The 27,595-nt window shown below is 46.0% G+C and overlaps 1 protein-coding gene across 1 annotated transcript in view; it reads left to right on the top strand.

The window, feature by feature from the left end:
- Positions 1–27,595, top strand: part of KIAA2012 (KIAA2012 ortholog) — a 518,638-nt gene that overhangs the window by 338,612 nt on the left and 152,431 nt on the right. Inside the window, exons 13-14 of the mRNA XM_075318976.1 lie at positions 20,123–20,208; positions 27,008–27,064. Coding sequence (XP_075175091.1) covers positions 20,123–20,208; positions 27,008–27,064 — 143 coding nt within the window. The remainder of the gene's footprint in view (positions 1–20,122; positions 20,209–27,007; positions 27,065–27,595) is intronic.

Genomic DNA, 27,595 nt, shown 5'->3' on the forward strand with positions numbered 1-27,595 from the left:
GCAGCTCACCCAAGGTTCCTCAACGAGCCAGATGCCAGCCCTCCGCTCTGAAAGGGACAGTGAATCGCCTAGCTCTGCAGCGTGCCGCAGATCACCACGTGCCATTCCACCGAGCCTGGGAGGCTCGGATAGCCTTCTTCAAATGGCTATGGCCCTTCTCCAGGCTGGAGACCAGAAGGGCTACAAGGAACTCCTGGCAGAGCGCAGGGCAGAGCGGCAGGCAGCGCGTGACGCTGAGGCTGCGGAGCGGCACGCAGAGCGTGAGGCTGCGGAGCGAGAGCGGCAGGCAGCGCGTGAAGAGCGAGAGCGAGAGCGACAGGCAGACCGTGACTACCAGCTGCAGCTAGCTCAGCTCCGGCCCTCATCAGCCACACGTGACCTTCGAGACACCAAACTTCCAAAGGTCCGTGTTGAGGACTTCCCAGTGCTGGAGAAGGATGGAGACTTGGACTCTTTCTTGACTGCTTTTGAACGGACTTGCTTGCAGCACCATCTGGACAAGGACCAGTGGGCCAAATACCTGACCCCCCGTTTAAGGGGTAAGGCCCTGGATATCCTTGGTGACTTGCCTGCTGAGGCAGATCAGGGCTACGACACCATCAAGCGGGCCCTGATCCAACAGTACAACCTCACTCCGGAGTCCTACCGCAAGAAGTTCCGGACCCTGCAGAAGGGACCAAAGGACTCCTGGGCTGACCACCGGCGGGCACTTGCCCGAGCTGCCGACCACTGGACCCAAGGCCTGCAGCTTTCCACCGGACCAGAGATCCTGGACTTGTTCATCACGGAGCAACTCTTGTGGAACTGCCCTGAGGATCTCCGCCAGTTCATCCGAGACCAGAAGCCAAAGGGGTCCACGGCTACAGCTGCCCTTGCCGATGACTACACCAACAACCGGGCCCCTGAGGCCAGGAGAGCGGCCACCAGCAGCACCTGGAGAGGGGGTAAGATGAATTCTGCGACTGCCCCACCTGCCCCTAGACTGCAGGGGGTGTCCCCCTCAACTCCCCTCTCCAGGCCCGTGGCAGAGCCAAGACGGTGCCACCAGTGCAACCTACCTGGACACTTCAAGGCCATGTGCCCTCAGCGTCCCAAGGCCCCGGCTCCGTCCCCGTCCCAAGGGCCGCCCAAGGTGTATTGTGTGGGTGGGGGTGGTGGTAGGTCCCTGGACAGCTTCCAACCTGTCACCGTCGGCCGGTCTGTGACCATAGGACTGCGAGACAGCGCCTCGGAGGTGACTCTGGTGCGGCCTGAGATGGTGTCCCCCCAAGACTTGATCCCTGGAAAAACCTCCGGGATTGGAGGCATCGACCCGGCGCTGCCTGTTGCTGACATTTATGTGGACTGGGGCGCAGGGCGAGGGGTGAGGGAGGTGGGGGTAACTGATCGGATCCCCGCAAACGTGCTACTTGGGACAGATTTGGGGCAGATAACCTCCCAGTTTGGGCCCCCCCCAAGGGCTGAACCTTCAGCCCGTACTGACATGACTCCTAACAATGTTATTGTGTTATCTATGAATGATGTAAGGGAGGAGGGAGTGAACTCTGATATTTCTGCTTGCATAGACACCATAGACACACACTCAGCTGCAGCTGTGACAGGGGAGGGGGTCAGAGAAAGGTGTGACAATGCCTCTACAAGTAACCAGCCTGTGAGCTGGGATCTGTTGCCCTCTGCAGGGATAAGCAGAGAGCAGGGTGCTGCAGGGGGAGGACCAGTGTGTGGGGTGGGGGCTACCACAGCAAATGTGGGGTCCCCAGAGATTTCACAGCGGGGTTCTGTTGCTGCAGGAGGGGAACAGGCAGGTGAGATTGGGGCCGGTCCAGGAGCGGAAGTGCTCCCAGGTAAGATCTCGGTGCATGGTTCCCCCACAACCGGGGTGTCAGGAAGCCAGGTAGGTCTGCCTGAACCGGCGACTTGGTCAGGAACGGAGGAGGAGCAGGCACGACCCACGGTCGCAGCGGCTGTGGCCGCTGTCACCCGCAGTGGGAGTGCTGGAAGCCAAGGGGCCTCCCGGAGGTCCGATAGCTCTTCCCCTTCTGACCAAGTGGCAGCCGAGTCAGGTGGAGGCCAGGACACAGGTCCCGGGGTACTGACTGAAGATGTGACAGTCTCGTCGATTCTGGCCACATCTAGTCAGGGGTTTCAGGCAGCGTTAGAAGCTGACGACAGCCTGAAAGCTCTTAAGGAGCAGGCGGCACAGCCTCCCTCGGACTCGGACCCGGAGCGAGTGGTCTGGGACCAAGGACGGCTGTACCGGGCCACGGTCCAGCAGGGTTCACCGGAGGCGTGGCCCAGGGACCGACAGTTGGTGGTACCCTATCCGTTCCGGACGGAGTTGTTGCGGATCGCCCATGAGATTCCGATGGCCGGACACCTAGGGATCGCTAAGACCAAGGCCAGGTTAAACCAGCATTTCTACTGGCCAAAAATGGGGGCCGATGTGGCTGCCTACTGCCGTTCGTGTGAAACCTGTCAGAGAGTGGGGAAGGCGGGGCCACACCCCAAAGCCCCACTAGTATCTCTGCCAATCATCGATGAGCCTTTCAGGAGGGTGGCTGTGGATCTGGTCGGCCCGCTGGCCATCCCCAGCAGCTCCGGGAAACGCTTCATACTGACGGTAGTGGACTATGCCACCCGGTACCCAGAAGCAGTGGCCTTGTCGTCCATTCGGGCTGACAAGGTGGCCACCGCATTGCTGGAGATTTTCTCCCGAGTGGGTTTTCCCCAGGAAATGCTCACTGACCGGGGGACCCAATTCATGTCCCAGCTGATGGAGGCCCTCTGTAAGCAAGTCCAGGTGCGACATCTGGTGGCCAGCCCGTACCATCCACAGACTAATGGCCTGTGCGAGCGGTTCAATGGCACCTTAAAGCAGATGCTTAAGATGTTGGTCGACTCCCATGGGCGTGACTGGGAGCGGTATCTCCCACACCTGTTATTTGCTTACCGGGAGGTTCCACAGGCCTCAACAGGATTCTCACCGTTTGAGCTCCTGTACGGGCGACGTGTGCGGGGCCCCCTGGCTCTGGTGAAAGAGGCTTGGGAAGGGGATTTGGCCACCCCTGGAGTGTCGGTTATCGAGTATGTCATGCGCTTCCGGGACAAAATGCAGGCCTTGACGCAACTGGTACACGACAATATGGCTCAAGCCCAGGCCGATCAGAAGCGTTGGTACGACCAGAACGCTTGTGAGAGGACCTACCAAGTGGGTCAAAAGGTGTGGGTACTGGTCCCCGTACCACAGGACAAGCTTCAGGCAGCCTGGGAAGGCCCATACCTCGTGTACCAGCAGCTCAACCCTGTAACGTACCTGGTCACCCTGGACCCTGCCCGTGGAAGGCGGAAGCCCTTCCATGTGAACATGATGAAGGCACATCATGAGCGGGAGGCATGTGCGCTCCCCGTGTGCAACCTGCCCGAGGAGGGAGAAGCGGAAACCCTCTTGGATATGCTAGCCCAGGTTAGGGCAGGCGGATCCATTGAGGATGTGGAGGTTGGCCACCAGCTCTTGGAAGACCAACGGTCCCAGCTGTGGGCCACCCTCCTCCCCTTCCGGGGGTTGTTTACCAACCAGCCCGGAAGGACTGACTTGGCTGTCCATCACGTGGACACTGGGGATCATCCCCCGATCCGGCGTTCAGCATATCGGGTCTCCCTGGAGGTGCAGCAACACATGCGCCAGGAGATTGACGAGATGCTGAAGCTGGGGGTGATCCAGGCATCCAACAGCGCTTGGGCCTCGCCTGTAGTCCTCGTCCCTAAGAAGGACCGAACCACTCGGTTCTGCGTGGACTACAGGGGGCTCAATGCGGTCACGGTCGCCGATGCGTACCCAATGCCACGCATCGATGACCTGCTCGATCAGTTGGCCGGGGCTCAGTACCTGACCATCATGGATCTGAGCCGGGGATATTGGCAGATCCCCCTGACTCGCAAGGCCAGGGAACGCTCTGCCTTTATTACCCCATTTGGACTGTACGAGTCCACGGTGATGCCATTCGGGATGAGGAATGCCCCTGCCACTTTCCAGCGGATGGTCAACACCCTGCTCAAGGGACTTGAAGGGTACGCGGCCGCGTACCTGGATGACATTGCCGTCTTCAGTCCCACCTGGGAGGACCACCTAGAGCATCTAGCACAGGTGCTCAGGCGGATCCACCGGGCAGGTTTGACCATCAAGCCGGGAAAGTGTCAGCTGGCCATGAGCGAGGTCCAGTACCTCGGTCACCGGGTAGGTGGGAGAACACTGAAGCCCGAGCCTGAGAAAGTGGAAGCCATCGCATCCTGGCCCACCCCCAGGACCAAGAAGCAGGTGATGTCCTTCTTGGGGACCGCTGGGTACTATAGGAGGTTTGTTCCATGCTATAGTAGCCTGGCAAAGCCCTTGACGGACCTCACCAAGAAGAAGCTGCCCTCTGCAGTCGATTGGACAATGGACTGCGAGACAGCCTTCCGGGCCCTAAAGGACGCCCTGTCCAGCCCGCCCGTGCTACAGGCAGCCGACTTCACGCGGCCGTTTGTAGTACAGACCGACGCCAGTGACTTCGGCCTCGGTGCGGTGCTCAGCCAGGTGGACTCTGCGAGCCAAGAGCACCCAGTCTTGTACCTGAGCAGGAAGCTGTTACCAAGGGAAGTTGCCTATTCCACGATGGAGAAGGAGTGCCTGGCCATAGTGTGGGCCCTGCAGCGTCTGCAACCCTATCTATACGGGCGCCACTTCATCGTGGAGACGGACCACAATCCCCTCAGCTGGTTGCACACCGTCTCTGGGACGAATGGGCGATTGTTGCGATGGAGCCTTGCGCTCCAGCAATACAACTTCACCATTCGCCACAAAAGGGGCCGTGACCACGGTAACGCAGACGGGCTGTCCCGACAAGGAGAGGTCGCGGACGGGCGCACGGGGGAACACCGGAGTGTGCTGCCCCCTAGCGCCCTCAAAAGGGGGGAGGTGTGAGGCAAATCCCGGGATATGAAGATGAATTATGACTCCAGTCATAGTCCCTCATCACTCCCTGGCAGTGCCCCCTCCCTTCTTGTTCTCAGTGTTCCACTTACACCTCCATGGCCATGTCCTGTGATATGGAGATGAGGTGGTGTGGGAACAATGGACACAGGATGACTCCCTGCCGTCACCCTGTAGTAGGAGCTGCTATCTAATTAGCAAGGCTCTGGAAGTAGCCAGACAGAACGACTCCAGTAAAAAATGGTTCATATCTCGCAAGCCATATTTCCGATAAATATGGCAACCATAAAAATGGTGTCTCTGCATGCGGACGATGCCGGCACACCCTTTTTATGGGAGCAGGACATTGGGAAATGCCCCAGGCGTGATATCAGCCAATGGGGAACTGGCAGACAGGTCATGAGTCCCCTCGTTCTGTAGCTAAATTCATAACTGTCACAATGAGAGCATTGGCGTCTGCCTACGACGCTCCCAGGCAAAGTTATGGCCAATATCCCCTTTGCTGGATAATTCTGATCCATGCAGGGGGAGTGGCAGTGCTTCCCTGTGAGGTCACTAAGGTAGGAGGGGACCTGGATTGCCCAGGTTGATAACCCTACTTCGGCCATTTTCCAGCGTTCTTTCGCTGGGGGCACGTGTAGGAAACATCTGTGGGAAGGATCCTAGAAACCTGGCCTACAGCGCCCCCCTGTGGCCAGACGCAACAAGGTAACTGCTGGAACTGTGTATGCCTGTTTGTAACCCATGCTTTGATTGTAACTGTACTCTGACATATGTATATTCTGTAGATTCCCTATTGTATATATTGTAGTTTCTAGTGTGCTTTAGGCTGATTAAATTATATAATTAATCTTGGGCTGTTCTGTTATCTCGATCTTGAATCCCACGTCTGTGTGTTCGGCTAATAGTTACCGTAAATCGGTTGGTGGCAGCGAATTGTGCCAAGGATTATTGTGGGGAGGCCAGTGAGATTCGGGGAGATTTTATATATTCCGCCCGCGGAGGTCGGGGGAATATATACCTTACTCTCACCGGGGACCCTTCAATAATCGGCATAAGTAGTATAGCGGCCTCCTTGCTTATTGTCGGGCAATTCCATAATTGGCCTGACTATAAGAGGGGCGCTAGAGAGCGCGTCACGTGCTCTGTCTGTCGGTCGGGAGGTATAAAGGAGGGGTGACCCCCACTTGTTACCCCCCGATTGTGACGTACTGGTAGCCAGCGCGGGGGATTTCTGAGTGACCCCCCCGGTGGTTTGTGACAGCTACCTCTTGAAAAAGTGAGAAAATTGATGCTAAAGCAACATTTTTGCTAAAAAAATGAAAATTTTCAATATGACAACCTAATGTTATCAAATTCTGTGAAGTACCTGTCAGTCCAAAATGCTCACTATACCCCTAGATAGAAGCCTTAAGGGGTCTAGTTTCCAAAATGGAGTCACTTGAGGGGGGTTTCTGCTGTTTAGGTACCTTAGGGGACCTGTAAATGTAACATGGTGCCCGCAATCTGTTTCTGCCAAATTTGCTTTCAAAAATTCAAATATTGCTCCTTTCGTTCCAAGCTCTACCATTTGCCTGTACAGAGGTTTCTCGCCACATGTGGGGTATCGGCGCGCTCATAAGAAAGTGGGTAACAAAGTGTGAGCTCCAATTTTTGGAGCTACCTCTTGAAAAAGTGAGAAAATTGATGCTAAAGCAACATTTTTGCTAAAAAAATGAAAATTTTCAATATGACAACCTAATGTTATCAAATTCTGTGAAGTACCTGTCAGTCCAAAATGCTCACTATACCCCTAGATAGAAGCCTTAAGGGGTCTAGTTTCCAAAATGGAGTCACTTGAGGGGGGTTTCTGCTGTTTAGGTACCTTAGGGGACCTGTAAATGTAACATGGTGCCCGCAATCTGTTTCTGCCAAATTTGCTTTCAAAAATTCAAATATTGCTCCTTTCGTTCCAAGCTCTACCATTTGCCCGTACAGAGGTTTCTCGCCACATGTGGGGTATCGGCGCGCTCATAAGAAAGTGGGTAACAAAGTGTGAGCTCCAATTTTTGGAGCTACCTCTTGAAAAAGTGAGAAAATTGATGCTAAAGCAACATTTTTGCTAAAAAAATGAAAATTTTCAATATGACAACCTAATGTTATCAAATTCTGTGAAGTACCTGTCAGTCCAAAATGCTCACTATACCCCTAGATAGAAGCCTTAAGGGGTCTAGTTTCCAAAATGGAGTCACTTGAGGGGGGTTTCTGCTGTTTAGGTACCTTAGGGGACCTGTAAATGTAACATGGTGCCCGCAATCTGTTTCTGCCAAATTTGCTTTCAAAAATTCAAATATTGCTCCTTTCGTTCCAAGCTCTACCATTTGCCCGTACAGAGGTTTCTCGCCACATGTGGGGTATCGGCGCGCTCATAAGAAAGTGGGTAACAAAGTGTGAGCTCCAATTTTTGGAGCTACCTCTTGAAAAAGTGAGAAAATTGATGCTAAAGCAACATTTTTGGGTAAAATGTTATTTTTTTTTTTTTTCATTCCACATTACTTTAGTTCATGTGAGGCACCTGAAGGGTTAATAAACTTCTTTGATGTGGTTTTGAGTACCTTGAGGGGTGCAGATTTTAGAATGGGGTCACTTTTGGGTATTTTCTGTCACCTAGGACTCTCAAAGTCACTTCAAATGTGATGTGGTCCCTAAAAAAATGGTTTTGTAAATTTTCTTGAAAAAATGGGAAATTGCTGATGAACTTTGACCCCTTATAACTTCCTAACCCCAAAAAATTTTGTTTCAAAAATTGTGATGATGTAAAGTAGACATGTGGGAAATTTTGTTTATTAACTATTTTGTGTGACATAACTCTCTGGTTTATGGGCATAAAAATTAAAAGTTTGAAAATTGCAAAATTTTAATTTTTTTTGTCAAATTTCATATTTTTTCACAAAAAAAAAATAAAAATATCATCCTAAATTTACCTCTAACATGAAGCCCAATATGTCACGAAAAAACAATCTCAGAATCACCGGGATCCATTGAAGCGTTCCAGAGTTATAGCCTTATAAATGGACACTGGTCAAAATTGCAAAAAATGGCCTGGTCATTAAGTACAAAACTGGCTTCGTCCTAAAGGGGTTAAGAGACTGTTTGTTTGGTCACATGGTCTCAGGGTGCTTGGAAGTAGTGATGGGCAGTCCGGCTCTTTTTGGTGATCCGGTTCCCATGGCTCCGCTCACCAAAAAGAGTCGGATCTTTCAGATCGTTCTCAGCTCCTTATTAAATATATGTTCACCCCAGGTGAACACATATTTAAGATTCTAGTGACACCGCTGAAACCCCGCCCACCCGTGGCAAACCCCACCCACTTACAAGTGACCAATTAGATTGTTGAGTAGGCGGAGTTTAGCCATGGGTGGGCGGGGTTTCAGCGGCGAAAAGAGACGTTTACAGATTTTATTGGCTCACACTAGTGATCCGGCTCCTGTCAGTCACTGCAGGGAGCCGGATCTTTGTGTCGGATCGTTCGCGACCGACACATCACTACTTACAAGGACTTCACTTCCTGGAGGCACCCTGTGAGGAGTCCATGTGAATTAGAGACGGCCGCAGTTTCCCCTGATGTCACTGGTTAGGAGGCCAGGTGTACAGAACCTGGGGTCGCTCTGCGCTTAGGGAGCTACAGTACTCCTGGGGATCTGGACTAACCACGGCATCCGTGGCTGAGAACAAGGCACAGTTCCCAGTTGGTGGTCCCAGAGAGGCAGCCTTCCGAAGGATCCGTGGAAGCTTTGCTCAAGCTCCTGAGAGGCTGGTGGAATCCTGTGCCGAAGGTAACTGCCAGAAAAGCCATGTGTGAATACTGACCGGGTCATTTACTAATGTACTATGTTTTTAGCTACGGTTTATGGAGGATATAATAAACCATTTGGACTTTTAATGTGCATGTACAGGAACGTGCTACCTCGCACCGCTGCAAAAGCGAGTGAAACCCTCAGATTACGGTGTGCATCGTCACATAACTGAAATGGGAAATGTGAGGATTGCAGTACTGATTTTGAACATCAGCAAGCCTATGGGCTAAAGGAAGCTGAAAACCCCTTTAGTACACATTAAAGCCAGATGCACCCGACATTTTCAGCCAATCAAACAATTTATGTGGGGTTCTTCTGATTCTCCTCTACACTTGCCAACATTTATATTGTGGAAATAAGTAACATTTCAGTCTTATCCTCTGCACTACTAGTTATGCCTCCAGTTCACCCCGGATTGCCCACAGTATATACAAACTTTGCATTCCTTTAGTCTGGAACACCCTGAGTTTGTCAGAATTGTGTCTCAAAGGACAGTCCCAGCAAATTCAGGAAAGTTCGCTTAGATCAGGCAGGATCAGACAGTTGAAATTTGAACTCCTGGTTAGTTTGTTTTTTAGGGGATACAAACCTCTTATCTGAGACTTCATGTGTATGGGGGAGGAATAGGTGTCAGCAGACCACCACATGTATGGCCTTCCTAAACATCTTAGAAGCATTAAGTACTATTATTATTATTTATTACTATAGCGCCATTTATTCCATGGCACTTTACATGTGAAAAGGGGTATACATAGTAAAAACATGTGAAAAAGTGTATACATAGTAAAAAAGAAGTACAATAATCATGAACAATACAAGACACAGTCTGGCTGTAGAGGAGAGAGGGCCCTGCCCGAGAAAGCTCAGTCTACAGAGGGTGAGTGAGGACACAGTATGTGGGGGCAGAGCTAGTCATGTAGCGGTATAGTGGACTGGGGGTTATTGTAGGTTGTAGGCTTGTCAAAAGAGGTGGGTCTTCAGGTTCCTTCTGAAGGTTTCCACATTAGTTGAGAGTTTGATATGTTTGGTAAAAAGTTCCAGAATATGGGGGAGACACAGGAGAAATCTTGAATGCCATTGTGGGAAGAGAAGATACGAGGGGAATAGAGAAGGAGGTCTTGTGAGGATCAGAGGTTGCATGCAGGTAAGTACTGGAAGACTAAGTCACAGATGTAGGGAGGAGACAGGTTGTGGATGGCTTTGTATGTCTTGGATAGGCTTTTCAACTGGTGTCTATGGGCAATGGGAAGCCAATAAAGAGATTGGAAGAGTGGAGAGGCCATGGAATAGCGGATAGCAGGGGGGGGGAGAGGTTGACTAATTGGGCAGCAGGGTGTAGGATAGATTGAAGGGGTGCAAGAGTGTTAGAAAGGAAGTCACAGAGCAGAAGGTTGCAGTAGTCGAGTCGGGAGATGATGAGAGCATGCACTAATGTTTTTGCAGAATCTTGGTTAAGGAATGTACGGATATGGGAAATATTTTTGAGTTGGGTTAGAAAGGGCTTGTAGGAGAGAGTAGAGTCAAGGGTCACCCGGAGGCAGCGAGCTTGCGGTAATGAGAATAGTGAGCAGCCATTGACTCTGATGAATGGGTCTGTTGGAGCAGTTGATTGAAATGGGGGAAAGATGTTGAATTTTGTTTTGTCCACGTTAGGTTTTAGCAATCTATTACTATGTCAGTTATATTCTTTTAATCTATATTCTTTTGTGTCTGCCTGCTCATAAAGATCTATGACATCTTACTGGTTTATTATATTGTATTATTGGAAACGTGGCAACTTCCTGTCTCTGCAGTTATAGATTTCAATAGAGAAACTAACAAAAGAGAGAACCCAAGTATTCGTCACTGTGCAACACTCCCCTTTAGTGGCAGTGGCTGGGTACTACAGTGACAGCTGCATTATAGAATGATTAAAAACATTTTCCTCGCAGGTTGTTAATATGCTTTGCACTGCTTTAGTAGCATCAAAGGTAGATGATCAGTTAATAACCTACAATCTGCACTGAATATTCTCAGTATAATCCAGATCGTATGTAATGATGTAAAATGGTGTGAAAAAAAATCTTATTTTACCTGTTGCTTATTTACAGCATATTCCTCAACAGTGTACGAAGATTGTCATCATTCACATCAGTTACTATCCCAACAGAGTCACAATTTCCCCATCTCACAATGAACCATATTTATTAAAACTGTCTAACTCTTGGGCTAGACGGTCTTGAATTGCGCCAAATTTATCAAAGAGGCTCATGCTGTTTGAGAAATCTAATTTTAAAACTGTCAAAGTTTACGCCACCTACTGGTTGTCCCGCTTTGTGTTAGAAATGTTACCAGCAATTTTGGCGCATTGTGTCACACATTAAACCAGGCCCCTTTTGATAAGTGACACCAATTCATTGAGACCCCTCCGCCCGGTAGGACAAGTCCTAAAACAATGTCAAATATATATCATAAAAATGGTGCACATCATGAAACACAGGGGGAAGTTGGGGGAGGGGGGGGGGTTCAAATATATTTAATTTAATAAATATGCCTAAATAAGTTTATTTTCTAGGAAGTTGTTTAACCCTTCATGTGTCTTTTGATATTTAGGAGAAGATTGCTGCATTGGTTGAAAACAATATGTAACATGCCAGGGCAACAGTTTAAAGCCTAGAATCAGCTCTGTGAGGTTTTATCTGGGGTATAACTATAGAGAAGCAAAGGCTTCAACATTGAATATGAGGTGGCCCAAAAGAGGAGAGTAGATTAATACTATTGAAGGGAATCTGTCGGCAGTTTTTTGCTATGGCATCTGAGGACAGAATGATGTAGGGGGTTAAAACACTGAATTCAGGGATGTGTCACTTGTGTTGTGTGTTCTTATTTACTTACAATAAATGTTTTATCAGCAGGAGATTATCACTGCCAGGACTATAGGGCTTGTGAAGAGTTGTTTGAACACGCCTCCTCTAATAAGCAGCTTACTGTTAGTAAACAATGTACATGGAGAGCCTTGTGTGGGCAGGGTTAGCTTTCTGAGCTACATCTAAGAACTCTGATTGTATCACAACTGCTGTACTCAGTAAACTTAGTGATACATTATTGGAATCCGGGTCTCTTTTCCTAGCAAAATTCTCGTGACAGGTTCTCCTTAATGATGTCTGATAGTTGGGAATTTCTCATGATGAACAAAAGTTTCAAGTTAAGCCTGTATTTTACTCCTTCATGCCCTAAGTACTAAACCTAGATATCACTGTATATTTTTCCACGATATATTCTGCCAGTTTCTTTACTGTGAACCGCTGACCCCACATTAACATGGCTGCTGTATGAATTATCAGTAACACTTGGACGTCTGGGAGAAAAGGCAGAAGTGGTATGCTGCCCTCTGTGTATGTTACAGTGTACGCAGCAGCTTTCTGTGTTACTCCAGTGGGTCTCAAGAATTATTAGGCGCTACAAGTGCTCCTTGTAGTAGCCCTTGTGTCTTACAAGATCCACCTCTTATTCATATAAATGTTACAAAATACAGAACTGCTTTCTAGTGTTACTGGCATTGTTGTATATGCAATTATACCATTCCCCATTCTTGATTTTTTTTTACATTAAGAGACAAAAAAACAAAACATAGTCTTCTACTTTCATAGTGTTAGACCTGAATAGTGAAAGTTGCACATGTATAATAATAATAATAATAATAATAATTCACTTTTATAGCACCACTAGCTGTAGTACCCGGCGTTGCCCGGAATAGTAACTTAGGGTCTCTCTGTCTGTCTACTTCTCTGTATGTCTCCTTCTCTGTCTGTCTCCTTCTCTGTCTGTCTCCCTCTCTGTCTATTTCTGTGTGTCTCTGTGTCTGTCTCTTTCTGTCTGCCTCTCTCTCTATTTCTGTGTGTCTCTGTGTCTGTCTATGTCTGTCTCTGTGGGTCTGGGTCTCTGTCTGTCTCTCAGTCTCTGTGTGTCTGTGTCTGTGTGTCTCTGTGTGTCTCTCTCTGTGTGTCTCTGTCTCTGCGTGTCTCTGTGTGTGTCTGTCTCTGTTTCTCTGTGTTTGTGTGTCTGTCTCTGTTTGTATCTCTGCCTCTCTGTCTCTGTGCATCTCTCTCTCTGTGTCTCTGTCTTTTTAACAGTCTCTGTGTGTGTCTTTGTGTGTGAGTATGTCTCTGTGTGTCTCTGTTTCAGTGTGTCTCTGTGTGCCTGTCTGTGTGTCTTTGTATCAGTCTCTGTCGCTGTGTGTCTGCCTTTGTATCAGTCTTTGTGTGTCTGTGTGTGTGTATGTCTCTGTGTGTCTGTCCCTGTGTGTCTCTGTCTGTGTCTCTGTGTGTCTCTATCTATGTGTGTGTCTTTGTGTGTCTCTGTCTCTGTGTGTCTGTCTCTATTTCAGTGTCTGTGTGTCTTCCTCTGTGTGTCTCTGTGTGTCTCTGTCTCTGTGTGTCTGTCTCTGTTTGTATCTCTGCCTCTCTGTCTCTGTGCATCTCTCTCTCTGTCTCTGTCTTTTTATCAGTCTCTGTGTGTGTCTTTGTGTGTGAGTATATCTCTGTGTATCTCTGTTTCAGTGTGTCTCTGTGTGCCTGTCTGTGTGTCTTTGTATCAGTTTCTGTCGCTGTGTGTCTGCCTTTGTATCAGTCTCTGTGTGTCTGTGTATGTCTCTGTGTGTCTGTCCCTGTGTGTCTCTGTCTGTGTCTCTGTGTGTCTCTATCTATGTGTGTGTCTTTGTATGTCTCTGTCTCTGTGTGTCTGTCTCTATTTCAGTCTCTGTGTGTCTGTGTGTCTGTCTCTGTGTGTCTCTGTCTCTGTGTGTCTGTCTCTGTGTGTCTCTCTCTCTGTGTCTCTTCTGTGTGTGTGTCTCTGTCTCTGAGTGTATCTGTGTCTCTGTCTCAGTGTGTGTCTCTGTCTATGTGTCTGTGTGTCTTTGTGTGTGTCTCTGTGTCTCTCTTTCTGTGTATCTTTGTGTGTCTGTGTCTCTGTGTCTCTGTGCATGTCTGTGTGTGTCTGGCTCTGTGTGTGTGTGTGTGTGTCTGTCTGTCTGTCTCTGTTTTTATGTGTGTCTGTTTCTGTGTGTCTGTCTCCACTAATATCATATTACCTCACACATAAGCTTCTTATACTAAGAATGTCCTTTGTTGCCTATAGCAATCAATCACAGCTCCTATTAATGACCTGTAGCTCCATTGACTTTAATGTAAACAGATTTTTTTGTGAATAACTGTAAAGCACGGGGTTGCAATTTTCCCTCAAAACATAGTCTATGATGTTCCCTGAGTCACATGGGGTGTCTGTGCAAAATTTTGTGATTGTAAATGGGACGATGCAAATTCCTTTAGCAGACATATACACACATACATACATACATACATACACTTAGCTTTATATATTAGATTAATTCCATAGCATCAGAGTATAGATGCCAAAACGGCAAAAGAATAATTAAAGTAATAAAATTGTGGAGGAAAAAACAGTTTGTGGTCACATAGTAAAACCTAATAATTGATAATTGCAAGTATTATTTCCACGGAAATGTTAGAAAAAAATGATCATTTTGGCGAGATGCATGCAAAACATATTTTTAATAAACAGGCACTAGAGCTTACTCAGTTACTGATTTTATATATATATATATATATATATATATATATATATTTTTATATATATATATATATATATATATGTATATATATATTACAGGTGCTGTTAATTACAAATTAGAGAAGCATCACATGATTTTTCAAACAGTGCCAATACTTTTGTCCACCCCCTTTTTTATGTTTGGTGTGGAATTATATCCAATTTGGCTTTATGCCAATTGTTTTTTTTCATTGCAGACAAATTAAGTGAAGATAATAATACCAAAGAATTTGTGATTGCAATCATTTTCAGGAAGAAATTGAGTATTCTCTGACAGAATTACAGGGGTTATTAGGGAATAATATTATTCTAATTATTATTATGCAGGTTCTTCCATTGTAATTCTGTAATTCTGTAATTCTAAATAGTCTATAATTTATATTTATGAACTTCCAGGAAAAACTGAATGTCACATAGAGGGCAGTTTATACAGTCATCAGATTTGTACATCAACCCTATATCTAAAAAGAAAAAAAAAAAAGGTTTTTGCTATTTCAATCACATCTTCCCGTCATTGTAGTACTGTATATAAATTTGTTTTTTTAACTGATGATTTGTGATCACATGTAGTGACGGTATATAGTAATATTATTTCTAGCTAGATAGGACATTAGATTTATACAGGATTTGTTTCTTGGTCTGTTGCTGTGGAAGTGTATAGGTCTGTATAGGAGCTGCAAAGCTATTTTTCCCAACTTAAGGGTACTTTACACTCTGCGACATCGCTAGCGATTGCTAGCGATGTCGTGCGCGATAGCATCCGCCCCCGTCGTTCATGCGACATTATTGCAACGGCAGCGTCACACGCACATACCTTTTCAGCGACGTCGCTGTGATCGCCGAACAATCCCTCCTTCTAGGGGGAGGTGCGTTCGGCGTCATAGCGACGTCACTGCGGCGTCACTAAGCGGTCGCCCAATAGCAGAGGAGGGGCGGAGATGAGCGGCCGGAACATGCCGCCCACCTCCTTCCTTCCTTATTGCCCGTGGACGCAGGTAAGGGATGTATGATGCCGCAGGAACGACGAACAACCAGCGGCATGCACCACCAAAGATATTATGAAAAGGAGCGACGTGTCAACGATCAATGATTTTTGACATTTTTGCGATCGTTGATCATCGCTCCTTGGTGTCACACGCTGGGATGTTGCTAACGGCGCTGGATGTGCGTCACTAACGACGTGACCCCGACGATATATCGTTAGCGATGTCGCAGCATGTAAAGCACCCTTTAGGCCAGGAGCAGCTGTGCACCTAGCGAATTACAGCACACGTCAGGAGCTTTTCTCGACATATACTGTAACTGGTCGCCTGTGGCAATTTCACCAGACGGAGGTCAAAACTGTGTTATTTCAGACTTTGTGTGGCCAATATGTGTCTAGCTGTATAGGAAAGTGGAGTAGACTTCACTTTTGAATATTGTGGTCCCCTATGGTGGACAGATGTCTCAGCGTCCACCCTGACTATGACCACTGTCGAGAGCATAACTCCTGACAGAAAGCACCCGATTGTGGACACCTAGCTTTAAAAAGCTATTCTCATCAGGAAGTGTGCTCAGCTGTTTTTGGACCTTGACTCCCATAGAAGTAGATAGCCACGCATTTGCAGTCATTTCTCCACTTACAGCGGCACCAGGCATGACCCCATTTAATGAAATAACTACAGATCCCATGAGTTAGACCTACATCTACCGGACATTTATGGCACATGCTGTGAATCTAAGTTAAGAATATCCCTGGCCACCAATTCTTGCTCTTATTTTATTCATGCTGCTCCCTTCAGTACTTAATTTTTGTTTCTTTTGGAATTTTTTTGTGGATGTGGGGAGAGGGTGTGGAGGGGTTAAATCCGCAATACGGTAGAAGAGTTGTGGGCCTTTTTTTCGTTCTAATTTTTATGGATTCTCTGGGAAATCTATATACTGCTCTGCATTATTACTCAGTGAGCAATGACCATGTTGAATAGGCCATAAAATATAGCAATGGATAAATAGACCCATATTTCTGGAGCCACACAGTGGATAAAAAAAACAAATAGAATACTCGAGGGAGTTGCAGGAATAACAATGACTGGACACTTTTGACAGGTAACAGGTCTTTTTTAACAATCATTTTGTGTATGCAGCTCCTATGCAGGCCTATATGTTTTCATGTGAACACACAACAAACAACTCTGTAATCTAAAGGCCCCATACACTAGATGATAGCTATTATTGGAACTATGGTTTGACTTAGGCTAAGACCGCACTTTGCGTTGTGCTACTTGCAGTTGTAAACGCACGTTTTAGCCTTAATTGATTTAGCCAAAGTTGCCTTTTTCAGAAATTTAGCGCTAAAAACGCATGCGTATTTACCGCATTTTAGATGCGTTTTTAGCGCTTTTTACATGCTTTTTCACCTGCGTTTTGACAGATGCATTTTGAACATCAAGACACTGCTAAATAAAGATTAAATAGTCAAACTGAATGAAAAAAGAGAAAAAAAGCAAAACATATAATTTTTGAAATAATAAAGAAAATAGTTATATTTCATGAAATTATAGCGGTTTTATAATATTTATTGCTAAAATAGCAATAAAATCTTAATTTTCTTTAATTTAATTGTCGGATTATGTGTGCGTGTAAAGGGACATATTATTCCATTAATTTAATGTTAGAAAAGCATGCGTTTTGTTTGTTCAAAACGCATGTTTTCTGCACCTAAAAAGCAGGTAAAACACAGGAATTTTGAAGTTTCTTATTTTTTGCCATTTCTCATTGACTTCAATGTTAGCAAAACGCTTCAGAAATGGCAAAAACAATTGACATGCTGCTTCTTTGAACGCATGGTTTTTGCCACAAAATATGCAAATTAAACGCAGCGTTTTAAAACGCAAAGTGCGGTCTAGAAATCAACATTTTCCATAGGCTATTATGGAAAAGCAAAACGCATGCTTTTGGCATGAAAAAGGTGCAGTTCAAAACGGACCTAAAAAGCAGCTGAAACGCAGGTGGAAACGCAAAGTGCGGTCTTAGCCTAAAGCCTGCTTTACATGTTATGATTTCGCATACGATATCGTATGCGATCGTAACCGCACCCATCGTATGTGCAGCACGTTCAATTTTTTGAATGTGCCGCACAAACGATTAACCCCCGTCACACGCATTTACCCTTCCATATGACATCGATGTGGGCAGCGAACGTCCACTTCCTGGAGTGGGAGGGACGTTTGGCGTCACATCGACGTCACGTGGCAGCCGGCCAATAGAAGCGAAGGTGCGGAGATTAGCGGGACGTAAACATCCCGCCCACCTCCTTCCTTCCGCATTGCTGGCCGGGAGCCGCAGGACACAGATAAGATCTGTTCATCGTTCCCGGGGTGTCACACACTGCGATGTGTGCTACCCCGGGTACAGTGAATAATCTGACGTTCAATTTTTAGGAATTGAACGACGTGCATGCGATGAACATTTTAACGTTCAATCGCACGTACCTGTCACACACTACAATGTACCTTACGATGCCGGATGTGCGTCACTTATTACGTGACCCCGCCGACACATCGTAAGATATATTGTAGAGTGTAAAGCGGACTTAACAGCCATCTCTCACGACTCTCCTGTACCCTGCCGTAAGAGTCATCTCCAAGTAGAAAAAAAAAGATTGGCAACACCAGGATCCTTCTATTCCCCTACATTCACTGTCTCTTGAGAGTGGTAATGCCCCCACACACAGTAGAGCAATGGTCCTCAACCTTTTTTTTTTCCATGAGACCCACATTCAACACTCTTGAGAGTCCATCCAGCTCCCACTCACCACCACAGAAGTGACACTCAGAACCCACAATGACCAGAGTGATAAGAGCCAATGTTTCCCCATAGAAAACTGAGACCTTCTGCCCACCTAGGATATAGGCAGTGTACTGAGATCCAAGGGTACCCGCTTTAAGCCCATTTGGTATTCGTTGTGTCATGCACTCACCTCACTAATGTGTCCACTTTCAAGTACCTGATTTGACTCCAGTATCATCCTATCTCCAGCTTACAATATTTATTTCTCTCCTCCATTCCCCCTGTCAGTATATACTGTGCCGCCCCCGTGCCGGCAGCCTGCCGCTGCTCGGGTCCGGGCCTTCTGGTGGGTGGCTCGAGGGTCTCCGGACCCGGGGGATCCCGCGGACACTCTGAATGAATAGGGTTTGCGAGTGGTGAATGTAGGACGTATATGTACGGGCTGGGCCGTACTAGGTTCGTAACACCACCTACGATATGTGGTGAGTTTGGACACCACCGCTGCAATTGTGGGACACCCGGGGGGAGATGTTGTGCAGCAAGTTGTTAACCCCTCCATGGGCAGGGAGGGTGGCCCCGGGACCCATCTGGATTCGGTGGTGCAGGGAGATTGGCGACCGCAGGGTACTGGTGTACTCACTAGTGAAGGAAACACACGAGTCTCTGATAAACTAAGGTGATGGTGGTCGGTGCCCGCAGCCGGCTGCGTTCTGGTCCCCCCACCCGGCTGGTGGTCTCTGTCTTTCTCCTGCACTTTTGTGTAATGGTGGACTGCCTGTGCTTGCAACTTCAGGAGTCTGCTCCCAGCTGGATGTGGCCTAAGGAGCCCTTGCCCGCAGACGCTGGCCCGTGGGATCTCTGAGCCCTGGTGGTGGCCTTTTATCCCCCTTGGTGGACTGTTGCCTTCTATGGGGACTTTGGGTGGGACAGGACCTCTAGTCCTGAACTCAATCAGTTAATTAACCAGTTCTACTCGCTTCTGTACCTAGCCTCAGGGTCTGAGTACCCCCCTGTGTGCTCCGCTTTCCGAGTCGGTCCCCCGGGTCAGTACCGGTGGGCCACTACCCTGTCCCGGTCCACCTCGGTTCCACCGAGCCGTCTTCCCAGCTCCTGCAGATGGAGACCATCGTCTGCCTCCTAGCCAAAGGCACCAGGGCTCCTACCCTGGTACCTGTCAGTTTACTTCACGCGTGACACACAGGCCTGACCTCCACTCTCCTTGAACTCTCATACTGATCGTCTGAAGACTCACTGTTTTCCCGCCCCGGGCTGTCTAGACTCGTTGGTGGGCGTCTTCCAACCGCCTGGTTGCGCCCCCTGGTGTGTCCATCTAGCCCTGTGGGGGGTGACTAGGGTTTTAAGGTCAGCTGATGTCACCTGTGAGGGAAAGGTGTAGTGCAGGGGACTATTTGTGACTACCTGGCCCAGCCAGGGCGTCACACTACACTTCCAGGTCTGCTCTTCTGTGCTAGGCTGCTCAAAAAAGTCACTATCTAGAGATTTTATCTTCATAACTGGTTTCTAGAACTTGGTTTTAATGCACCAATCTGGTAGGCAGCGCGAGCCACACATCATGGGTCTGGTTGGGCATCACTACATTAGACAATAGGACAATATCAATATCAGGTATAAAGAAATTAAAAGGTTACTTAAATTAATGAAGGCTCATATTTAGCCAAACTACCAAATCTAGATCCATTAGTAAGCAGAGAATAAGTTTTCACAGCTCCAAACTTTGGAGTGATAAATGTCCCTTAAAGTGGTGGTCTGAAGATGAAGATGCCTGAGGATGAGTATAAGACCGGAGGCCAGGACCTTAGAAGCACCACTCCACCAGTGAGAAAAAAATCTGCTGGTGTGCAACTTTGATCTTTCTGCTGATCATTCATACAAAGAGAAGTACAATAAAAATGTAATTTAATTATGTTGTTTTCTATTACAGAACAAGATAATTATAAACCATCATCTTTACAGAACTCTGAAAACTCCTCAGAAAGAGTTGTCACCCCACCCCAACGAAAAGGAAAGGTATCATTAATTCTGCAACTTAAAGCGCAAACTAGCGCTCACCAGAAAGGGAAAAATAAACCGTTTGTAAGAGCAAATTTGCATGCTTGTTCCAGGGAGCACAACCAGTAAGACTCTATTCTGCCTATGAGCTCCATAAGGGGAACCAGTCACCCTCCAATACTTCACATTCCAGAGAGGTCAAGTCTATGTACAGAATATAGACACATTTTGTAAAGTGTTAGAACAACAATTCCAACATTAGGAGATTGATAGTAATGAAGGTATCTAAAGATATTTCAAGTGCAATTCAATTACTTGACTAATTGCATCACATATTCATATAATCTCAAAACGTACAGACAAAACTGGCAATAATTTAAAGGGAATGTGTCACCACATTTGACTTATCTAAAATATTAATATGGACATACAGGTTATCAACTGCTGAAAAAAGTCATACCTGAATGTCTCATATCAGATGTCTTGTTATGGATAAATCATCTTTTATCACTTTATAATAATAATAATAATAATAATAATATTTATTCATTCATATAGCGCTATTGATTCCACAGCATTTTACATACATTGGCAACACTGTCCCCATTAAGGCTCACAATCTAAATTCCCTATCTGTATGTCTTTGGAGTGTGGGAGGAAACCCACACAAACACAGGGAGAACATACAAACTCCTTGCAGATGTTGTCCTTGGTGGGATTTGACCTCAGGACCCCAGCGCTGCAGTGCTAACCACTGTGCTACCAGCACGCCACTTTATGTAATTGAGCTCTTCCAGGCTATGGGGCGGATGCTGCCTGGAAGATAACTCCACCTTCTGAGATTATTTTATATAGGCGTTACCAGTGTGATGTGTGATGGCTACTCTCCTGATCTCACTGCAGAGCTGTGTGTGATTGTAACTGCCATGTCTGCAGGATCCTCTCAGATTCAGCTTCCATCTCACAGGCAAATAGGGTTGTAATACGTGAGAGCTGCAGCAAATGTGTTTCTAAGGAGACAAAGTTCAGTTCTACTGTCCTGTGATAGTTACTTTTCTCACACCGGAAATTTCCCCTTTTATTTAAAATAAACTCTGGAGACAATTATTTCCAGGCAACATCCTCCCCTTAGCAAAGAAGAGCCTAGAAGGTATCATTTTATTCAGCTTTATTTAGCTTTCTATGACTTGCATGCCCATATTGATGTCTTAGGAGGGTTCATTTCACTGAGAGATTCCCTTTAAGGCTACTTTCACACTTGCGTTGAACGGTATCCGTTGCATTGCGTTGTGTAACGGATGCAACGGATGTGTTGCATATAGTGACACAACGGATGCAACGGATGCTGCAAAACAACGCAATTCGTTTTGATTTTTTTTTTTTTTTTTTTCCCGGTTTTACCAGCGGCAGACTATAGTGAACGATCAGCTGATCGTTCCCTGCAGCCGGCCGCTGGGTGATCAGCTGATTGCTCCCAGTAGCCGGCCGCCGGGTGATCAGCTGATCGCTCCCGCCCGCCGGGTGATCAGCTGATCGCTCCCGGCTGCCGGGTGATCAGCTGATCGCTCCCTGCAGCCGGCTGCCGGGTGATCAGCTGATCGCTCCCGGCCGCCGGGTGATCAGCTGATCGCTCCCGGCCGCCGGGTGATCAGCTGATCGCTCCCTGCAGCCGGCCGCCGGGTGATCAGCTGATCGCTCCCTGCAGCCGGCTGCCGGGTGATCAGCTGATCGCTCCCGGCCGCCGGGTGATCAGCTGATCGCTCCCTGCAGCCGGCCGCCGGGTGATCAGCTGATCGCTCCCTGCAGCCGGCCGCCGGGTGATCAGCTGATCGCTCCCTGCAGCCGGCCGCCGGGTGATCAGCTGATCGCTCCCTGCAGCCGGCTGCCGGGTGATCAGCTGATCGCTCCCGGCCGCCGGGTGATCAGCTGATCGCTCCCTGCAACCGGCCGCCGGGTGATCAGCTGATCGCTGTCACTTGCCGGCGCCCGGGCATGCCGGCGGGCGGGCGCTCAGCTGAGCGCTGTGACTTGCCGGCGGCCGGGCATGCTGGTGGCCGGTCATTCAGCTGAGCGCTGTCGCTTGCCGACGGCCGGGCGCTCAGCTGAACGTTCGGCCACCGCGAGCCAAAATAAAGTTTGATTTAAAAAAAAAAAAAGAGCATGCGCAGTGGAATCCAGAGGATTCCGCTGCTCAAAATAACGTTACATGCTGCGTTCCTCCCGCTGGGCGGAAGCAACGGAGCGTCGCCCAGCGGAAGCATCGCAGCTCCTTTTGGTACAATCCGTCAACCATACAAGTCTATGGGAAACAGCGGAATCCGTTAACGGATTCCGCTGTTTCCCAAAAGGGCGGATTGTAACGGAAGGAAAATAACGCAAGTGTGAAAGTACCCTAATCTGTACTTCAAAAACTGCATAACTCAAACGTAGAGGCAAATATAAGAAACATTGTTATGTATCTTACTAGAGAAATCAGCTTTATTCCCCGGTTTTCAACCACTTCTCCCCTTCCCTTCTGCTCAGAAAAGACAGATTATCATTATGGTGTCATGTGACACAGTTCATTAGGGACACAGTGAGGAATAGGCAGAGGGAGATACAGAAAGATCATGCTGAGCTTTCTAACAAGTCTTTTTCCACACTCCAGAACAGGATTCAAATCCACACAGCTGAATACTAATGTATAATTTCCTCCATGATGCTGCTTCTGTCTGTGGGCCAACTTGGAGATAAAGAGCAGGAATTCCACTCTGTATGGGAGACAGCATGGCAGCTAATTTCCTCCCACCAGCTCAAAATCAATTGCAAATAATGACAAAGTTTGCAGAGGGGAAAACTGGTGAAAATTCAACATACAAATCACATAATCACCATAAATAGTGTTATTTTTCATGTACACATGAAAAGTTTTTTGAAAGTATGGTTACCCTTTCAATATTTAGTGTTAGAGAAGAGCAGATCAAGAGACATTTTAATTTTCCCTGTAAATTTGATTCACGGAGATGTTATTCTCTGCAAATGTAATGTCCCTTTTTGAGCTCTAGGGTCCATCCAGACCCCAGATCATAATAACCATAATATGTAAAAAATAAAAATAAATCCTTATAGCCATCTTACTGCTCACCTCTCCGAGGTTTTATTTTTTCACATTTTGATGACTTTTTATGGTTCAGAAAACTGTCAGCTGGTGAAGCGAATTACAAAAAGTCTTCATTTTGGTGAGTGTGGATTTTTGTAACATTGAAGTAGAGTTTAATTCCACTTACATTTTTTCGTTCAACTCTAGTCATTGTCTTTTCAATAAAGTTTGCATAAATCAATAGTGCAAGCAAATATATCTTATGTCTTTTCAGATAAATATTCTTTTCCTGTCTCCTCCCTTCTGATCTCTTCATTCACTCTGACAAACCGATAAAAGGATCTTGGTCAAAACAAGACAGACTGCCAGCTCACTGACGTGTCAGACTGCAGCTGCCTGTAGATGTTCATGGAGACAGAAGAGAGAACCACAGCCATTCCTAGAGCTTTCAACAGTTAGGCTGAGACCGCACTTTGCGTTCACCTACTTACATTTCTAAACGCACGTTTTTGGCTTAATTGATTTGACCAAAGTTGCCTTTTTCAGAACTTTAGCGCTGAAAACGCATGCGTATTTATAGCTTTTTTGATGCGATTTCAGCGCTTTTTACATGCTTTTTCACCTGCGTTTTGACAGATGCGTTTTGAACATCAAGACACTGCTAAATAAAGTTTAAACAGTCAAACATAATGAAAAAAGAGAAAAAAAAGGATCATATCTTTATTAATGGGAAAAATAATGAAAATAGATATATTTCATTAAATTATAGCGGTAATAAACATTTTATCGCTAAAATAGCAATAAATTAATAATTTCCTTAAATTTAATTGTCGGATTATGTGTGTGTGTAAAGGGACCTATCAAATCATTATTTTGATGTCCAAAACGCATGTTTTCTGCACTGAAAAAGCAGGTAAAACGAAGGAATTTGAAGGAATCTTGGTTTTGCCATTTCTCATTGACTTCAATGTTACCAAAACGCACCCAAAATGGCAAAAACAATTGACATGCTGCTTCTTTGAACGCATGGTTTTTGCCACAAAATATGCAAATTAAACGCAGCATTTAGAAACGCAAAGTGCGGTCTAGAAATCCCCATTTTCCATAGACTTTGCTGTGAAATCAAAACGCAAGCCTTTTGGCATGAGAAAGGTGCTTCTCAAAACGGACCTAAAAAGCACCTAAAACGCAGGTGGAAATGCAAAGTGCGGTCTCTGCTTTAGTGTTCACCTTACTCCAGAGCTGCAGTCACAGCTACATTGCTTAATACAGCTATATAGTATCCTCCTCTGCTGCAGCTTCTGAACACTTGGTTCACAAGTACAAGAGAGCAATAATATCTCATGTCCCTGTGTGCAGTGTATGGGGGACATCATAAAAGTTCCCACCCACTAGCTTCGTGACAACTGAAGAAATAGCGCATGCAGAGCGACAAACTGGTGAAAATGCAGCATACAAGTCTTACCATAACAGAAATTACTGTTATAGCCCAAGTACACACAAAAAAGATTATCCTGAGTAGTTAACTGAAATGACAGGTATCCTTCAGCAATATTATTTTATTATTTTAAATGCTGCCTGGACCCAAACCATTGTAGTCTCGAGTGCACAATTTTTCACACTACCATTGTGGTGTGAAGATAATTGCAAGGGTCTGAACGTCTGGGTTATGAGAGTCACTGGTACACAGCGATGGCCCTTGTGACAATCATGTACTAGCATGTTCTGCTGTGAATGCTGCTACCAGCCATCACTAACAGTCAAAGGCCCCAATTCATCAAACATTTTACTACGGAAAATTGCCCTAAAAAGCTTTGAAAAGTTCTAAAATTTTCACACAATATGAGTCTGTGCAAAAGTGTTGAAACATTCAGCATTTGTATTACTTTTTGTCAAAGCTCATCAAATTCCTGCTCATCAGATTCATGACGAGCGGTGGCTTGACGTACCTTAGACCACAAGTCTTACTGCAGTTACTGACTAGAGTAAGATTTGTGGTAAGTCCAACACGGGAGGCACAGGACATTTCACCTGCTTCATCAAGATTCATGCTCCTCCTAGGTCATGTGCACATATTGGGTTTTTGGTGATTTTTTTTGTTTTTACCTCAGTTTTTATAAGGCCATGTGCACATTCTGGGTTTTTTACCTCAGTATTTGTAAGGCCATGTGCACATATTGGGGTTTTTTTACCTCAGTATTTGTAAGGCCATGTGCACATATTGTTTTTTTTACCTCAGTATTTGAAGGCCATGTGCACATTTTGAGTTTGGGCGATTTTCTTTTTTTTAACTCAGTATTTGTAAGAACATGTGCACATTGAGTATTTGGTGAGTTTTTTTACCTCAGTATTTGTAACCAAAATCAGGAGTGGGTAATAAATCCAGAAGTGGTGCCGTGTTTCTATTCTACTTTTCCTCTGATCATCCCACTCCTGGTTTCTTATAAATACTGAGGTAAAAAAATCACCAAATACTCAATGTGTGCTCGTGGCCTAACTGAATCAGGCGCCTTACACTCCAACCTGCCCACTCATCAAGAACAGATTGGCAGCAGTTTTATTTGGCACCAGTTTGGGCTAGTTAAAAAGAGCCATTATTGTACATTTGTACAACAAGCCATCAAAATAATTCCTTAAAAATGCCACTTTAAAAAAATTGCATTCTGCTGCTGATTGTGCACAATCCTAATATTATGGCTCTGTCATCAGAAAGCACAATACAAATGTTATATGCTTTTAGATAGATCTCTAAGGCCTCTTTCACACGTCAGTGATTCTGGTACGTTTGTGCTTTTTTTAAAACGTACCAGAATCACTGACATACGCAGACCCATTATAATGAATGGGTCTGCTCACACGTCAGTGATTTTTCACTGCACGTGTCTCCGTGCGGCGTACCCGTGTGTGCGTGATTGCCGCACGGAGACATGTCCATTTTTTTCTGGCATCACTGATGTTCCACGGATCACGCAGTGGTGTGGTTCGTGAAACACGTGCCAGAAAAAAACGTGCTTTTAAAATAAAAATCATTTTTACTCACCCGGCGTCCAGCGATGTCCTCTGCAGCCCGTTCTCCCTGCTGCTTCTGAGCCGGCTCATTATTGTCGCGCATATTCATTATGCGCGACACAGCCGACCTGGAAGCAGCTGCTGCGGGGGTCACTGCCGGCCGGATGCTGCACCGCGGGAGCGATCAGCACCATGGACAGCGGGATCGGGAGCGATCAGCACCATGGACAGCGGGAGCATGCACAGGTGAGTTGTTTTCTAAGTGCAATCACGGGCCACGGAGAACGGAGCCCGGATTGCACTTAGACAACCCACGTGTGCCGTGATTCACGGCACACGCAGGGACATGTGCGTGTTTTACACGCCAGTGAAAAACATCAGTGTTTTTCACTGACGTGTGAAACGGGCCTTAGACCTGAGGAACCTGATGTACTTTGAAATGTCATGCCAGTATGGCTGTTGAATCATTTTTTAAATTTTCATTGCCTAAAATTGAGCAGTTCTTAGAGCTGTAATCATAAAATTCACATTTGAAATTGGAGGGTTACACAGCAACTGTAATATGTTTTTATTTTGTTTTAAGTACACCGGCCTCATCAGGTTTAGATTCATTTAACAATTTATTCAGTTTGTATTGTGAAATCTGGAGACACATATTTATCTAATGGCGCTTTATCTTTAAATGTAGTTGACATTTTCTGATATTTTCTGATATCTTGTGTTTTGCAGAAAGTAAAAAGGAAAAACTCTATCAGTGAGACATCCTTGCAAGGGGAAAGGGGTGAAGTGAGTGTTCACATGACAGTTGGCTATCCTGTTAATGTTTTTGTCCTGATGAACAATAAATACCTGATTTAAGTGGAATAAGATTTGAGTTCTCTACATTGACTAGGAAACATTAATTATAAAGGCATTTGTTACATTCACACCATGGCGCACTATAAACAGAAAACATATGTCCCCACAGTGCCATCTATAGGTCAATGTCAGGTACTTTACAGGAACTGTATGACTGTCTATTAACTAAAGCCTGAAAATGATACATACCATCTTATTTAATCAATTGTTCATTTTTGTTGCTTTTGATCATTTTTTTATAGTTACATATTTAAATGAGTAGAAAACACAAGTCCATCAATTTTAACCTTTCTCAATCAATTATACCTTCTCTAGCATTATATTATTTATACAAAATATCATTTATTAGAAAAAAATGGAACCCTTTCTCAAATGCTGACCTAGTATGTGCTGTTACTAGCTCTTGTGGTAGGGTATTCCATAGTCTGACTACTTTAAAGCCACCCCGATATTAGATGG

This window comes from Anomaloglossus baeobatrachus, chromosome 7 (assembly GCF_048569485.1).
Source record: "Anomaloglossus baeobatrachus isolate aAnoBae1 chromosome 7, aAnoBae1.hap1, whole genome shotgun sequence".
NCBI classification, from domain to species: Eukaryota; Metazoa; Chordata; class Amphibia; order Anura; family Aromobatidae; genus Anomaloglossus; species Anomaloglossus baeobatrachus.